At 40.6% G+C, this 16,343-nt stretch overlaps 1 protein-coding gene across 2 annotated transcripts; it reads right to left on the reverse strand.

Annotated features, from left to right (window-relative positions):
* Window positions 1-2,160: 2,160 nt before the first annotated feature.
* On the reverse strand, window positions 2,161-11,909 carry lnpa (limb and neural patterns a). Of its 2 annotated transcripts, none has more exons than XM_068746222.1 (13): window positions 11,831-11,909; window positions 10,963-11,064; window positions 10,622-10,663; window positions 9,093-9,280; window positions 8,949-9,007; window positions 8,816-8,856; window positions 7,505-7,588; window positions 7,367-7,418; window positions 7,062-7,154; window positions 4,205-4,310; window positions 3,570-3,640; window positions 3,137-3,292; window positions 2,161-2,977 (listed from the first exon to the last, which is right to left on the reverse strand). In XM_068746222.1, the coding sequence occupies exons 2-13, from the start codon at window positions 10,987-10,989 to the stop codon at window positions 2,829-2,831; spliced, it is 1,068 nt and encodes a 355-aa protein (XP_068602323.1). In that variant the 5' UTR covers window positions 10,990-11,064; window positions 11,831-11,909; the 3' UTR covers window positions 2,161-2,828. The 2 variants fall into 2 exon arrangements, with proteins under 2 accessions (XP_068602323.1, XP_068602322.1); XM_068746221.1 differs by having other exon boundaries at window positions 7,062-7,286.
* Window positions 11,910-16,343: the final 4,434 nt, after the last annotated feature.

The following is a 16,343-nucleotide window of genomic DNA, read 5'->3' on the forward strand; positions in this document are numbered from 1 at the left end:
GGTATAAACTACAGCGCAGCAGTTTATTGCCAACAATCATCATGCATTCGGCTGCATGCATTTGCGATTTGACAGATAGAACGCGTGGAAAGGAATCATGCAAGCCCATCCATCTGGGCGCGGGCGATTCAAATGACTTGAATCTTATGAACTAATTTCTTCGAAGCCGATGACCTTTTGTGAGAAGCTACTCAACTTCATGCAGCAATTCAAGTCCAGGCAGATAAAGGGCTCCAGCGATGAGCAGGGGGCCGCCGCTCGGGACGCATCGCCCCTTGCAGCTCATCAAGGCCAGCTCTTGTATAATCTAATGTGATTTTAATGCTGCTCTGAAGGAGATTGTGCTCTTATTACTGTGTAATGATGCTTGTTGTCAGGAGCCTGTGGTGATGTCTGATATCACAACGGTCTTAAAGCTTTCGTGACACTCATCTCGGTGTTTTCCACCGATGCACGGTAGCTTTTGGTCTATTCTTATGACTTTGTTGGACTTCTTGTTACATTTTACTTCATGACGGACAGAAACATGGTAAATCTTAAAAACCCCTTCTCTATTACCTCTGTCTGATATAGTACTTTTTTGTATTCAGTACAGTAGATAGAGCGTAACGATGAAGGCCTTCTCTGAAATGAGGAGAATTTTGAAGTGCTCACACTCGGGGGCAGCAAATGGAAAAGTGACAAGCCTGGTGCACTTGTCTATTTTACTTATTCTGTGCCTCTGTTTCATATTCTGCCTCACACCGCAAGCTTATTTTCCTCCAGGGTTCAGAAGGGCACGCTCTTTCATTTCTTCAGAAAATTGTTTCACAGGATTTCAATCTTTGGCTGCTGGATTTGACAAAACACAATATCAAGAACACTTATGTTTCTTATCTGCCATTTTTTCAGGGTATAAATAAAAGATCAGTATAAATTTATGTCAAGTGGCCTCGAATGCACATGTGAGAGATGAGTATGAAAAGAACTATGAACCTTGGGACAGCCTCGCTGTACATTTCATTGCTTGCTCAAAATTACCTCGGCACCGGGGCTCTTTGTGTCGTTTGTCATCTGTGAGGATCAATTAGTGTTTCCATGATAGCAATCCCGACGAATCCTTCGAGCATTTGGTCTTTTCTTCTCAGATTATGTAAACAGCATTAATTTGAACTGCCCATGTATTACGGTGAGATGATGGTTATTTAGATTACGATCACGCGAGTACAAACTCAGTGATAGGAGAGTTGATCTGAAATCATCATCAATATGAGAATAAGCTCAACACTTACAGGCAGATGTTTAACTAAATCACTTTACATTTTAATCATTTCTTCTCATGCCACAGGTGAGTTGTCATGTCTGTTCATGCATTATGATAAAATATATATTTTGAAACCATTGTTCCACTTAAATGAAGCCACAATGTCAAGAAATGATTCAGTGCTGTGGAATCAAAAATATTTCGCAGAAATACATTTCAGCCGTTTTCTGGTGATACATTACTTCTGATGATGTGCAGACCATGTTCAGTGAACAAGCTCCCAGTTGTGACACATCTCAGCCGTTGTCCTATTGATGCCCCGTTCTTTCACAGGTCAACCTCAAAACCTCAAACAGCATGCGGTGGAATTAGGCGTTACTGTCGGTGTCACATTGATGCATTACAAGGCCCAGGAGGTCACATCTCTGTAAACAGACATGATCAAACCCCACAGAAGATGTGGGGCGTTGACCTCACCAATAGTTTAAGGTTTATCTTCAGGGGAAAAGGGTCATGTAAAAGCAGAGCGACTTTGGAGCCGCAATGACTTTCTTGTTGCAAATGAAGAGGGTCAAGCAATCAAGAGTAGAGGGGCTCCGTGTCAGCGCCATTATCTTACGCTGTCTGGAATGATCAATGAGCTTAAATAAAATGATCACAAGCTAAAATTGGCTTGCTAATGAAAACGGACTGTTTAAACATGAGAGCTGGTGAGAAGCTGGCTAAAAATGGGGCCTTTTAGAATACATCCGATCAGCTGGAGGGGGTTCTTGAGAACGGTCGTCACTGAGCTGATTTACGTGTTAGATGGACCCTTCCTACCGACAACTGTGTTAATGCAGAGACACTTATTCTAGTGATGGTTTCATTACATCTGTCTGGATCTGGATCAAAGAGGACACATGCATAGAATTCCTCAAAGGTTTATTTAGAATTAATTCATTAATTCAGAAAATGGATTCAAGCATTCAGCAAATATATTGTGTCTTCTGTACGTATTTAAATGACCGCATCCATGTGTTCATAGGTTTTATCAATATAAGCTTGAGCAAAAGATTCAAAAATAATAACCACTTCATGACAGTTTGACATCTGCTTTCATCCTCTGTAATAAATACATTCCTATTATGGCACCATGGCTGAGTAAACATATTAGCACCATACTGCAAAGTACCTGAGTCAACACCATCATGGAAGGCACAGAAGTGTAGGCAAATATCTATAAATAGTTTCCTATACATTAAAAAAAATATTTTCAACAGCACAGTTTAATTACCCAAGGGCACAAACAAACAAACAAAATGTGGAAACAGCCTTTTCCTATTCGACATCAAAAACAAAAGATACACACTTCTAAGGCAAAGCCGTTGCTTCCAAACGCTTCAGGTACACGATTTACCGGTAATGCTCAAGCTGCCGCTATAAAAACAATTCTCAAAAGAAAAGACGTTCCGTACTGCAGGTTGAAAATCCCGTCAGCCGCAGTCTTATTTACTGAATCATTCCAAGTCAAGGAACTTATTTATATATATGGTAACGGTAATATTTATTCAAACAAAAAAATGTCCAGATTACAACTCAAGATTTATTCCACTTCCATGGCTGACAAATCCTGCTGGCCGTCCGTTTTCTCAGAGGGGGGCTCTTGTGACTCGGGGGTGGTTTGAGCGTCCGAGGCAGAGATGGGCTCTGAGGTGTCCGTTTCAGCAGACACATCAGCAACTTTGGTTTTTCCTGATAATCACAGATCATTTGTAGGACAGATTTGCAGACAGAGCTTTCAAACAGGAGTAAAACAAGAATGAAAGGAGAGCGCTTGTGAAATATGTTATGACAAACATTAACTCAGATCTACGTTCTGTGAGCAAAGACCAACTAGAATTTCATAATCACCTGAAGCAGATAGATCGTCATCTTCATCAGCGTGAGGTGATGATGAGTGTGCGTCAGATGAAAGCTTCACCTCTCCGGGGGCCTCGGGGAGTCGGGGTGCCTGAGGCCTGGTCTTCCTCGCAGGGTTTAAGAAATAACAATACGCACATCTGAAGGCTGCAACGACACAAATAAAACCGCGCACGCTTCATTCAGAGACGCAGATTAATATATATGACTATGAACAAATGGCAAAAAATGCCTGGGCTGCATAAACCCTTCAGACTGATGTGTCGCGCTCGTTTGCATTTTCAATCTTGTTGCGTTTTTGCTTACAAGGGTCGGCAGTGGCAGAGGCATTTAAGAGCCGCATGATGTAGTACACTGCCAAATGCTGGGGGCCAAACGAAGGCTCGGTGTTTGATGGGCACTGACAAAGCGATGCGTTTCTTACCAACGTATTCAAATTCCTCTTTTAATGCCATGCCGTTATGAGACACACACTGCTGACATATGAGAGCAAATCTGCGGGATGAAAGACAATCCTGTTAGGTTGGCAAATAGCACGGGGGGCTTAACATGGGGGAGATGAATCTCCTAAAATGATCACATTATATCAGGCGTTGCCTCAGCAGAGCGTCATCATCAAATGAAGAAGGCCGAACCCTCATTCGTGTGTTAACCCAAAACCCTCGCTCTGTGGCTGCACATCCATTTTAGACTTATCCCTAAAAGCAATTGTAGTTCTTTATGAATCTGGATGTCATCCCTCCCAAATCAGGAGATCACAAGATAATCATCATTGACATTTATACATTGACAAACAGGCCAGTGTGAACGCAGATTTGGTTTTGAAAACATGAAGGTTTTAGAGAACACGAGCGTGTTGCTGCTGCTTTATCAACTCCTGACGTATCCGACCTCATTTACAGGACACAACTAAAGAATATATATATATATATATATGAATTAAAAAGTACACTTTACAACAAAGCCTTTACATTTTTATTTGCATCTACAACAATTAGACATTCGGGGGGGAGAAGTGGAACTGGGCCTGAGAATGAGAGCATGCGATTGATTGCTTACCTGTTCTGAGGACCATCTCCAACAAGATACTCAATGACTCTGTCCACAACACGCCTTTCTCTGGGGAGCACAGGTCTGGCCAGAGGCGGGCCTGGGGGGTGCATCCCTGTTAACACACAATGCATACTGCAGAATAAAAAAACTCAGAGTGAAGTAGTGGGGCTGACATTCGCAATTTACAGTTCAACCCATGAAGGATTTCACGAAACCTTGGCCCAAATTTCTTAATGGCTGAACACACACAGGATCTCATTTGCAAATGCCGTCCAGAATCCCTGCTGTGTTGGTGAGTAGTAATTAATATAATCTAGAGCAATCATAGGACGATGACTGGTCATTTCTGTGAGACTTGGCAGCGTCTCAGCATCCTGCTGGTTATTAATCTAGCAGCATATGGAAACTCTGCGGTGACTCTTTCTATCAAATTGCTTTTCACTTTCAATTTTCCACTGAAGCAGGTGATAACATCAAGTCATGTAAACCATTTGTGAGGTGATCCCAATGCCAAAGGCAATTTCACCAAGTGTTAAAAGACATTTGCTGAGAATCCACCACCATTGCCCAGAGAACGAACTGGCTAATTAATCATCGTTAATGTAATCCTGCGTCATGCGTTCCACATGCTAATTACAGCATGCAGCTTCCTCCAGGAACACATTTTCATCATTGTTTGCACCTATTTGCATCTTCAATTGTTAATTGTTTGGAAGTAGTTTAAATTGAATATTCAATACTTCAGAAAGTAGATGTCTTCCATTTACAACAACTGCTCTGTGAAAGTTTCTGCATTTCGGCCTATTGCCGAAAAGCATTTAGACGGAATCTATTCGAGCTTGGTTGTTGTTTTTTCAATAATCCATCAAACCCAGAATAAAGTGGCTTCTAGAATATTTTTAATTTTACCCTGCTTTCAGATTTTTAACAATCGAAAACTCAAGACATTCTTGACATAGCATTCATTGAATAAAAAAATAAAAACATTCATATAAAGCTCGTGGGCTGCATTAACATTAAACTTTCATATCTTATATGATGTCCCAATGGCCTTTAAAGAACTATTTGCTTTAAGAGACCCAAATTTGGTTCAGAAGACAGAAGTCACTCAGAAATACAGAGAGACAGAACAAATGAAGAAGACGAGAACCGTGACCAATGAGGAAGAGCTCAACTATGAGCTCATGCAGGAGCAGCTGAGGGCCGAGCTGACGGCAGCTCAGGGTTGCCGTCTGAAGGAAAGTGGGAAGAATCCATGTGGAGATCGCCGTGGAGATGCTCACAGCTTTTCTTGAAAAGGTCCAAAACCAGAAAGGTGGAACCTCCCGGCACCAGGAGAAGGAAAACGCTGGACTGAAAGCCCAGCTGGCTCAGCCCAGAGGAGGTGGAGGGCACGAAGGTGACCCCGACCCTGAACCCAGAGAAGGAGAAGATGGTGAAAGAGATCTCTGGTCTGAAAGCCCTGCTGGCTCCGACCAAACAGGAGGGGAGGGTCTAAAGTAAAAGCATCAAGTGGAAGTTGTTTAGCTATCAATCAACCTGCAGCAGAGAACCGCCGCAGGTTGATCACGTCCATTGTTCAAAATAGCTCATCTTTTATGGCTGCAGGTGAAAACAGCCAATATTACCGGTAATTAGTTGAGTGAACCTCCTTCCTGATAGTGTTGGATATCATTATTTTTAACCTCACATTTTGAGGCGAGTCAGTGTCAATCTTCACACAGTTATTCTGCACACTAAATTCAATCTCTGTCTCGTTCTCGCTCACACACAGAAATCAATCATTTTCTGGTGTTTGTTACTCTCTTGTAGGGATCGACTGAAGTCTCATACATTTTCTCTCTATACAAAGAGCGTTGCTTTATTTTTCTTCATGGCTAATTGACCTCATGTAACACGGGAATGACAGCTGTTTCCTCTCACCTCCAAACTCAAACTACCTGGGGTAAAAAAGAGCTTTGCTAAAAAAAAGAAAATCTCAAATGTGATTACTTACAGTTCCTTGATTAATTTTACCCTGCTGATGTGTTTTGCAATAGTAATGTATATAACGTATAATATGCATAAAGCGTGGGATACAGCTATGGAGGTGTTATTTATTATGATGGATCCAACTCTACGAGGTCTAACCCCGATGTCCCGTCGACTTTGTAAAGGAGGAGGGCGAGTTCCAGGTTGGAGCCTGGCTTCTAGAAAACATTTAAAATCCTACCCTCCTCTCGGCATTTTTAACAATCGAAAACTAAACGGACATTCTTGAGATATTTCAAACAGTCTTGAGTGATTTTCTTCGGCAGGTTTTACAGGCGGTTCCTCACAATGACGGAGTTACGTTCCAAAGGCCGCGTCGCTAAACAAAACCCCCGTTGACTGATTTTTTTATGTCGTCAAGAAATGTTTACACACAGAGGACCTCGCGATGCGCTGGCGACGCTTCCGGGGTATTCCCCGCCTCTCGCCCATAGAAAAGCTGGAATAGGCTCCAGCGATTCCTGGTCACTAAACATATAGTTTTACATTTCCGAAAGCACGTAACAGCCCGTTTGTGTTAGCTTTCAAATGTTCAAAAGAAAATAAATCTGAAAAGCAAAAGACTGACTGCATCAAAAGTTATGATTTTTTTTAATCTTATTATATATATATATATATATCAATTACAGACTTGTTTGAGAAAGGTTGGACCTTTTAGTGTTAAAACTACATTCACATAATTACCCATTAGAACTACTGTGAAACATACTCTACCCTTTCTGACAATACACACCCGAGCTTTGAGCAACTAGGGACACAGAGCCAGGGAAGAGTAAATCACACCTTAATCGAGCACATTATCATGTGGTCCCCCAGTGTGCAGGTAACTCACCGAATCCAGGAACAGGTGTTCCAGGGGTCACAGGCTTCCTCATCAAGCTCTGCTGAGCGGCTACAGCGGACAGGTTCCTCTCTGGGGGTCCACCTGGAGCAGAATGGGAAGATCGTCCAGGAAAGGTGGTGGGCCCAGTGGCATGAGGAGGACGTGCGGCAGCTCCGCTCGCAGGATTCACAACTACTGATGGGGTCTTTGGGATAACATTGCGCTGACGGAGCTCTAACACATAAATATTGAAAATTTGAAATAGTAAGAAAATATAGAGGATACGTCCGGACTGCTTCAGAACTCATTACTACCTTGTCCAGGTTTGGGAGTCATGTGAAGCCCAATAGGAGTGGATTCAGGCTCCTTTACGCAGAGAGTAAAGTCACAGTTTAGTATGGAACACAAGCAGCGGGAGATTTACGTTCCAGGGTAAGAACAAAACAACCCACCATTTTCTTCTTGGAATCAGGATCAAATCTCTCCAGAATCAATTTCGCGTTTTTATACGTCTCGGTTTCCATGACTTCTTCAAGCTGGAAAACACAAAACATAAAAAAAAGTATTTTATGACTCCATAATTTTCTCAATGCATTGCCTAACCAATCACTTCTGGAGTAATAGCTCTATTCCACAGCAATTATTTGATGATCATCTGATGTAATTAATAGTTGTCTGATAAATCACGTACCATAACATGAGTAAATGCGACTGAGAAATGGCAACAGGAAGTTAGTTCACAAAATTTTACATCATTTAAATAAGTACCAAACATTTCTTAATGTTTACAAATAATATGAAGAATAATTACATTCACTACTTCGATAATGGAGAGTGTGAAAATCCATCAGCCCTAATTATTGAAAGTTATTAGACTTGACAGAGGATGACAAGCAATTTCTCAGATTTCTTTCTTCCCTGAAATAAATGCTATTAATTAAAGTGACAGAAGCAGAGCGGTTTACTGGGTTAAGTCACTCTACCAATCAAATGCCGTCTGTACCGATCTTAGATTACAAAGTTCTCTCGCTGCGAAACGTCAATGAGAGAAGCGCCATGAGGCTCACTGCTTCATTTTCAGAAGGAATGTGTTCAGTTAACTGGAGACCACTTCACAATATAAAGCATGCAGCAGAGAATAAAAGCTCCATATGTCTCCCTCACTTATCCGACCAGGCAAGCCAGAGGTATGAAGAGCAGCTCTAAAAGAAATTGCAGCTTCTCAACTCTCAATCTCACATGGCTGATTTCCGAAACGGAGAGAGAATTTGTCGGTGCTTGTTGAGCTGAAAATCACCATCAACTTTTTTTTTTTACTTTTTACTGGCCTGAGAACTACTACTGCTGCACTGAGTGACAGCGAAGCCTAAACATGGAAAAAAGAAAACGGTCTCGGTTTAGGCTTCCAATGGCCGCTTCATTCAAAACGAGCTGCTGTTTATTCTATGCACTGACGGACACAGCTTCACATCTGTGGGTTCAGTAATAGTTAAAGAAATAAAATGCTTGTAAACAATGCGTTTCTGAAATTAACGGGCATTGTTCATATCCAACGAAATCTGAAAAGTCCCATGCAAATTTAAAGTATCTCAATTTTGTACTGTAAAAAATTGTAAATATCTGATACTATATGAATGTAACTAATATGAAGCAGTTAAAAATAAACTCTGGCCATGCATTTAGCATGGATAGCACAATGCTAGATTGTTTTAACCTTTTCTGCCACAAGTAAAATAGAGATCAACCACTAAAACATCACTTACTATTTTCCTTTTCTGTGCTTTAAGATCCTCTAATTTGTTATCTGCAAAAGAAAATGCAATGGCACTTTAAGAACAAAAAATATATAATAAACACATCTGGAAAATTATGTATGAATGACAAAAATGATCTCACTATTTTTTTCAGTTCTTCGTGTAAAAATGATGATGAGCATTTTCCGAAGTAACCAAATTCTGAAACAAAAAGGGAGAAAAGCTAAACGGGTTAGTCTGTGGTCACAGTTTGGACAAACCAAGATTTACAATCTTACACACTTACATTAACGGAAATATTATGAAGGGAAGAGACAATATGAGCTGCCCCATCAGCAGTTCAGGCAGGTACCAGAAATACACAACTACACATGTGACCAGGTAGACAAGACAGGAGTACAGAAGAAGTCGCCCGACCAATGTCTTCAGCTGCTTTTGATACTTCTCACTGTATTCGTCAAGAACCTGTATATCCTGGAAGGGAAAATGAAATGGGCATGAATGGGTATGTGAGCAACACGCTGCTTAATTCAGAGTTCACTTGTAAAAAAAAAAAAAAACATTCTTGCTAGAATGAAGATCTGTTGTCACTAAACATTTGGAAACTTAGCTCCACACCCAGTCTGCATTTAAAGCGTATCTAAGTTTATGTTCAATATGTAAATTGAACTGAGATTATTTCAACAGTTGATTTTTTCTTGAATAGTGCAGTAGACAGTCCTTTGATGCCATGTTTTTTTTTAAACTGTGTATGTGAGACAAAAACCACATTTGTGAAAGTGTTTTTTCTTTCTTTCAAATAATACTATAAAAGTTTTTTTTTTTAAATGTTGTGCCAGTTTTATCCAATAGTGTTTAACGGTACTTGGTTGATGTTAAGAAACAACATTATCATTAGCGTGACTGCAAAACTGAATTCAAACCTGAAACTTGGATGCATAAAAATCAAGCACTTTGATCAGCTCACCACATCCTGTCACTCTAAGAGATAAACTGATTTCATGTTCGGCAGAACATCGTGCATATGGTGAAATCGTGCACAAGAAAAATATACTTAGGTAAAATTCACTTAAAATTAGCTTGCACCACTATTCTAGAAAAAAAAAACCATAAGGTCAAACTCATCTCGTTGCAATTCCAATGCCAGCCGACCTCTTCAGTCTATGCGTAGCCTCTTGTTCAAAGGGCAGACGCTGAAAATAGCCCAACGGTAGCTTAGCTGCTAAACCCCACCAGCATACCTTCCACAGTCTTAAGTAGTGAATTAAAAGGAAAAGCAGTTTATAAAAGCTTTAGGCAATGGAACCATTAGTTAAAACTATAGAAGAACAACTGTAGCAAAAAATCAGATAAAACGACCAGATTAGCGAGAAGTCAAAGGACAAGACATGTTTAACAAACCCACCCGTGGGCCAGACTAAAGTGGAAGTAGTTCAGACAAATCAGTGCCAATGACAAAAGGCTTAGACACATTTTATTAATAATGTTTCCCGTGTTTTAATAATTTGACTTTAGATTAATCCATCATCACAAGATCTATCTAATTTTCTTTGGCAAAAATGTAAATAGGATGCAAGAGGAAAAGCAGGAGGACACGAGCTACTTTATCCCACCTTTTCACTTCAGTCGTACAAAGTTAAAATGTGTAATCTCTACTGCGTTTCAGAATGAACTAATAATTGACTCTAAAGGATGTCAACCACCACAAATGTTTCAAATAGAAAACGGTCACATTCTCTACACAGTCATGTGTAATTCAGAGATTAAAACAGCCCTTCTGGTAATCTACCATATGGATGTTTATTTTTCTCATACCTTATCGATTCCTTCCAAAACCTCCACAGTAGAGGGTTTCGCCTGTTACACACACATTTGGAAACCAACGGTCAGTGAGAGGAAATGAAAAATTTAGTCACAACAACTCTGTAACGTGCGTGAGAAACGTTTGAAAAGTGGAAGATCAAAGTTCCTCTTTTTATCTTCACACTTTGAATCTGAATTGTGATCATTTACGTAGATCTCTGTCCCGTGCACTGAAGGCATGTTCAGGTATTGTGGAAGTAGTCGCCTTGATATTAAATGATTCTTGCTATGACCAGTTGATGCACAGAAGCACAAAGTGTAAAGACATTGTGAGTAAATGTTAGAAAACAAACCTTCCACCGTGAGATGATCGCCCCCATGTTGATGATGAGGGAGCGAAGGTTTTTCTCTCTCTCTGGGACCTACTGGTGTTCTTTTAGAACTAACCTCTCCACCTGTACACAAATGATCAATACACATTCAATTTCATTACAAGTAAATGGAAAATCCGGATTTGTTGCATCTAGACGAGTGTCCGGATCCTGATATCAAACAGGCAAAACATCAAAAACCACTTCCTCGCTGGAGGTAATCGAGACTCACTGCGGGGCTGCTGCTGCTGTTATTGCGATGAGATCATGCTAGTTCTAAACGGGTCTGACACGCAACAGGAATCTGACGTCGACACTGCCACAAAACAAAACGAACTCTTCACAGCTGCACTTAGTATTTTGAGTAATTGCACATTCAATCGTCTCAATGTTATCTCTGAATGCAAAGCCTGCTGCTAACTGTTTTTAGCTAACTTACAACTCTCGGCGGCGACTGTGATTCCCTAACGTGAATAAAATGAGAAGTAATGTAACAGTGCCAGCGACCCTACAGGGCCTGTTAGCTATGCTGCTAATCACAGTCCGTGTTGACTGAATAGTTTTTAATCCACTTCGTACATTAAAGCAGTTGCTACACCATTAGCCTTAGCCGCTACACCGCTAGCCTTAGCCGCTACACCGCTAGCCTTAGCCGCTACACCGCTAGCCTTAGCCGCTCCACTCGCACGGCTTGGCTAGCTAGCCCCGCGAGGACGTAGCATGCACGTCATTAAGATAACAGGTCGATGCTAGCTAGTGCTGCCGTGCAGTTTCAGGAACGCCTTTTATTATGCATGACAGACTTAAAAGTGTGACCGGGATAGTGAAAGAAACCCGGGAGTCCATTTACCTTGTTTAGCACAGAGAACCCGTGTCAGCAGCCTGTTGCAGGGCAGCAGCGCGCCTAACTTTACCGGAGCGTTAGCGAGACAACATGGGGGGCGTGTCCGCCGAAAGCCCGCAGCACAAAGCAACAGCTGCCTCCCAAGACGACGGTCCGTCAGCGGGACCCGCCGCGTTTAAATGTCCAGCAACGCACAGATTTAAAAAGTGCGGAGCAAAATAAAACCTTCCAGAGGAAAGGCGAAGCTAAATCTGTTGTTGTTGTTGTTGCTGTTTTATCTGCGGTACTTTGAATAACAGTGGCAGCTGCAGAGTTGCTGATTTATTTTTATATCTTTATATATTCTCTTTTTTATTTTTAAATCGACCCATTCCCCACTCCCCTTGAAAGTGGGTGAAGTTGTGCCGGAGACCCAGACCCTGCTTCTCGCATTTATCTGACAGGGCGAGTGGGATTAGAGGGGGAACAGAATCTACCTGGCGTGACCCTCAGCAAGTCACCAGATGTATTTATAGCTTGACTTCACTGGGATACGACATATAGTCACATGGAACACATACAAGCAAATAGAATACAGATTTAAAATGTGTTTTAGATGAAGTCTTCTTTGTGCAGTGATACTACATCGAGTGTATGTATGTACAGTAATACATCCCCAGGCTCTACAAGGTGTGTGTTAATGTCTGCTTCCTCCCAGAACCCCCTAATGACCAGAGCCAAGTTGTCAGGTGATCTCTGTCACAGCCTACAAGGGAAACTGTGCCTGAGGTCAAGCTGCAGCTGCAGTAGCTCTACTGTCCCCAAAACTGAGAGGCATAAATCCACTTCATGTTCTCAACAGATTAAGTCAATTTTAATGACCTGAAGAAAAGGTGATGGCAATCTGTAACCCAGCAGGCTGGTGACTCAGTCAACTGGCAACTGGTGCTGTTCTCCATGTCGTTTCACTACACGTGCTGTATTCCAGCATAAGAAATGATAAATTCTTATCCTCTTTTCATCACTGTTCTGTGGCGTCACAATGGCTGGTTGCTTCTGGTGAACAGTAATAGGGACTTCCACAAATGCATGTTTAGCATTAAGATGTGAAGTTACGTTTCTGAATGATGCACCATATGACATGTTTTTAAAAGTAAGTTCATCTTTCCTGTTACAACTCTATGTCTTACTGACATTGTCAGAGTAGGCTCAGGTTCTGGCGGCAGCTGCAGCCTGTCTCATAATAGGTCTTATTTTAAAGATGGGATGATGGATGCATAAGTGAAGAAATGCTACGCCAAATAACAACAGTGTTTGTGTTTTGTAATTTCCACACAAAATCATATTTCATGTATGATTAAATTTGGATAGCTTTCGCATACGTGTGGTGACGTTGCATTTTCCTGTTGAGTTGTCTGAGTTTATTTAAATCATGCTGGGAAAATGCTCTAGGTTTAGATTTATGGATTTGCTATCTGACTAGTTTGGGAATTATTCCTCAGAAATATAGAGTGAAAAACAAAAATAAGAGAAGATATTCCTTTACTGGTCCTACAAGGGACAATTCCAAAAAGAGTGTTTCCTGTATCCTTACCTGACTGTCATTTACTCTTTGGAAATGTACTGTGGGCTAAATTTTGAAATAAATCGGTAATAAGCAGTCCAAAGCGAGAACAAAACAGGAAGTGACATCATCCCAGTTCAAATTCTGTCCTGCGCACAAAACATTCTATGCTGTATCACATCGAATCAAAAGCAGTGTCTTTATGCAAATTGTGTCTTTTTACCTGATGATGCTGATCCAGATCACCATGTGCACGGTGTAAATCCAGTTAGGAGGGGAGTGAGCTGCTTGGAGGAGGTCTGCGCTCTGAGTGCTTTTCTGGTTATTATCGTATTCTGGTTTCTATTTCTACCATTCAAAAAGTGTTCAGTTACAGATCATTGACATTTGACATAATTCATATGAAGGAAAGTATTCTGCAGACATGCATAAGAGGACCATGTACACTTTGAATCACTCTCCCAGTTTCTCTCAAGCGTTGTGAGAGAGCAGGAAGGACCAACCCCGAAGATTACACAGCCTCTTGTGGAAAAAGAAATAAAAAACATGAGTTGCAGGTGAGCCCTTCAACCTCCACGGATGTCCTGCTTGTTGAGGCCATTGTGGAACAACCTTTAGAGTTTAGACAGATCAAGATTCATTGTCAATTTGAGGGGGTTTTCCCGGAGAAATAATCTGTACATTTTATATGCCTTGCAAAGTAACACTTCAGCTGCACACTTAATCAAAATTAAATGTGACACAAGAATCCTCTTGGGACCTGGAATCATTAAAAAATTACACCAGAGACAAGTCGTAACTCAAAATAATGTAATGAAAATTATTTATTTTGCTGGCAAATGTCTGAAAATTTAAGGACGCTGAACCAAAAAGTGCTGATCAATATAATCAGATGAAATCACACCACAAATTCTGACAATGGATTAAAAATTAATTTCATTGCGCATCCATGGTCTTCAGAAAACAATGAAATACATATGAGAAACTATTTCAGTTATGTAAAATACTTTTATATTTAGATGTTTTAATTAATTTTACCTCATATGAGCACAATTTGATTAATATTTATGACAATACTGTCACTCGGTGTTTTTCAGTCTGTTGTTACTTAAATCTGTTGTCAAATTTAAACGTCCTTCAAAGTGACAGCTTGGTTGTTGTTGTTGTTGTTATTGTTGGCTATTGTCCTACCTGCAATATTTACAAAGAAAGTATTGGGGGGGTACAAATGCATGTTTTTAATGTAACTAAATGTAGAGAGAAACTCTTCGTGAAGGAGAATAAATAAATAAATAACATATTCTGACATATATTTTTTACAATGTAAAGCAAAATGTAATAGATAAAAAGAAAATTGGTTTTTAATAGCAGCGTCAGAAGGCGCACCTAAAACAGAGCCTTGGCCCGCTGGAAGAATTAGTCTTTCAACCAATAAAAGCAATTTTCAAAAGAAAATTGAGAACATGTTTCGATACATATGCATGAAAAAAGGATTTTCCATGGCACCGACTCATGCTCGTGTAATTGATTGAGGGGATGACCCGTTATTTAAATGTTATTTGAGAACCATCAAAACGCGCAAAACTGCAAATTGCCCAGCTTGTATCTGAATTAATGCCCCATTCATCATCATTACGAGTTGATAAGTTAATTTAACCATTTCATTCTGTCTTAATGAGCTACAGTTGAATTAATGCCATGTAATATATGAAAGTAACATTTGAACAGAGGCAATGATTTGAGACAAACGGAGCAGGGACTACTTTAGAAGCCTAATGGCAGCATGAATCTCATCAGCCTGCAGTTCATGTTGCGCTTTCTTTACCGTCTTTGGGGAATATTCCAGGTAAAAAGAAAAACATTCTAACCTGAGTGGGAAAGTGTGAAGCGAGTGTTCAGTGAGATTTGATTGATCTGAATGTTTGGATGTAACAGCTGGCATGCCAGTTGTAAAAACTGTACCGCAGCAGATATCAGATATCAGATGTTTCAAAAACAGGGCTGAGCTTCGTTGGAGAGTAATTTCACATTTGTTGATGTACAGTCCTTCTTTAAAACAGTACATTTGTTATATTTTAGTATTCACTTGCCAGTCCCTCATCTGGTATCGAGCGATCGGGCGTCTGCGCTGTCTTCTGGTTCCACCTTAAATGCGTTCTGGCCACGCGTGCTCCCTGTAGTTTAGGCTTTTTGTCCTCCCGCAGCAGCTGTCACCCTGCATTACTCGCAGTCAGCTAAATGAAACATTATTCTAAACATATGCATCGTAATCAGTCCGGTCACACTTACAAGAACACGCGTTAATAAGGCAATCAATCACTCTGGAACAAGCAAGTTGTTCTGCAGCAGCTCATAAACAGGGTGTAATGAAGAATTGGAGGTTAGCGTGACACGGCGCTGATCAGATAATCAATGTCAAAGATGCGATGAATGTCACTAAATGCAGTTTTCATGTCGTTTCTATAAAATCTTCAATTTACAACAAGCAGTTCAATTACCCTTAAAATACAGTCAATTAAATAGGGCTGATTGGACAGTAGGGCGGGATCATCGATCTTTGCATTTTGTCTGGCTGGTGGACATTTAATTTGGTTTTTCTATTTGCACCGAAATAAAGAAAATATTAAATAAATTAAACAACACAAAGATTTATTTTCTTGTCATAAACCATTCAGCGAAGGTGACAGACAGTCTCCTGCATGATGATGAATTCTGGTTTCAGTCCTGAACATTGGACACAAAACTAATCGTGTTATCGGGCCAGTCTTTTTCTGGCCTCTGTCTTTTCCCTTTTGCACCTCCATCTATCTCAATGCTTTTCTTGTATGGGTTCCAACCCTCGCTTTAGTAAAGCGCACGGAAACATGCTGATATATATCACGCCTGCATTTGCTGCCCTAATCAAATTCCTTTAATGGGGACGTTCCAAAAAACAACTTCTCTTTAACTCCCTTGATAACATTCTGGTGAAGGCTA

The sequence above is a fragment of the Brachionichthys hirsutus genome, chromosome 12 (assembly GCF_040956055.1).
Source record: "Brachionichthys hirsutus isolate HB-005 chromosome 12, CSIRO-AGI_Bhir_v1, whole genome shotgun sequence".
Lineage (NCBI taxonomy): Eukaryota > Metazoa > Chordata > Actinopteri > Lophiiformes > Brachionichthyidae > Brachionichthys > Brachionichthys hirsutus.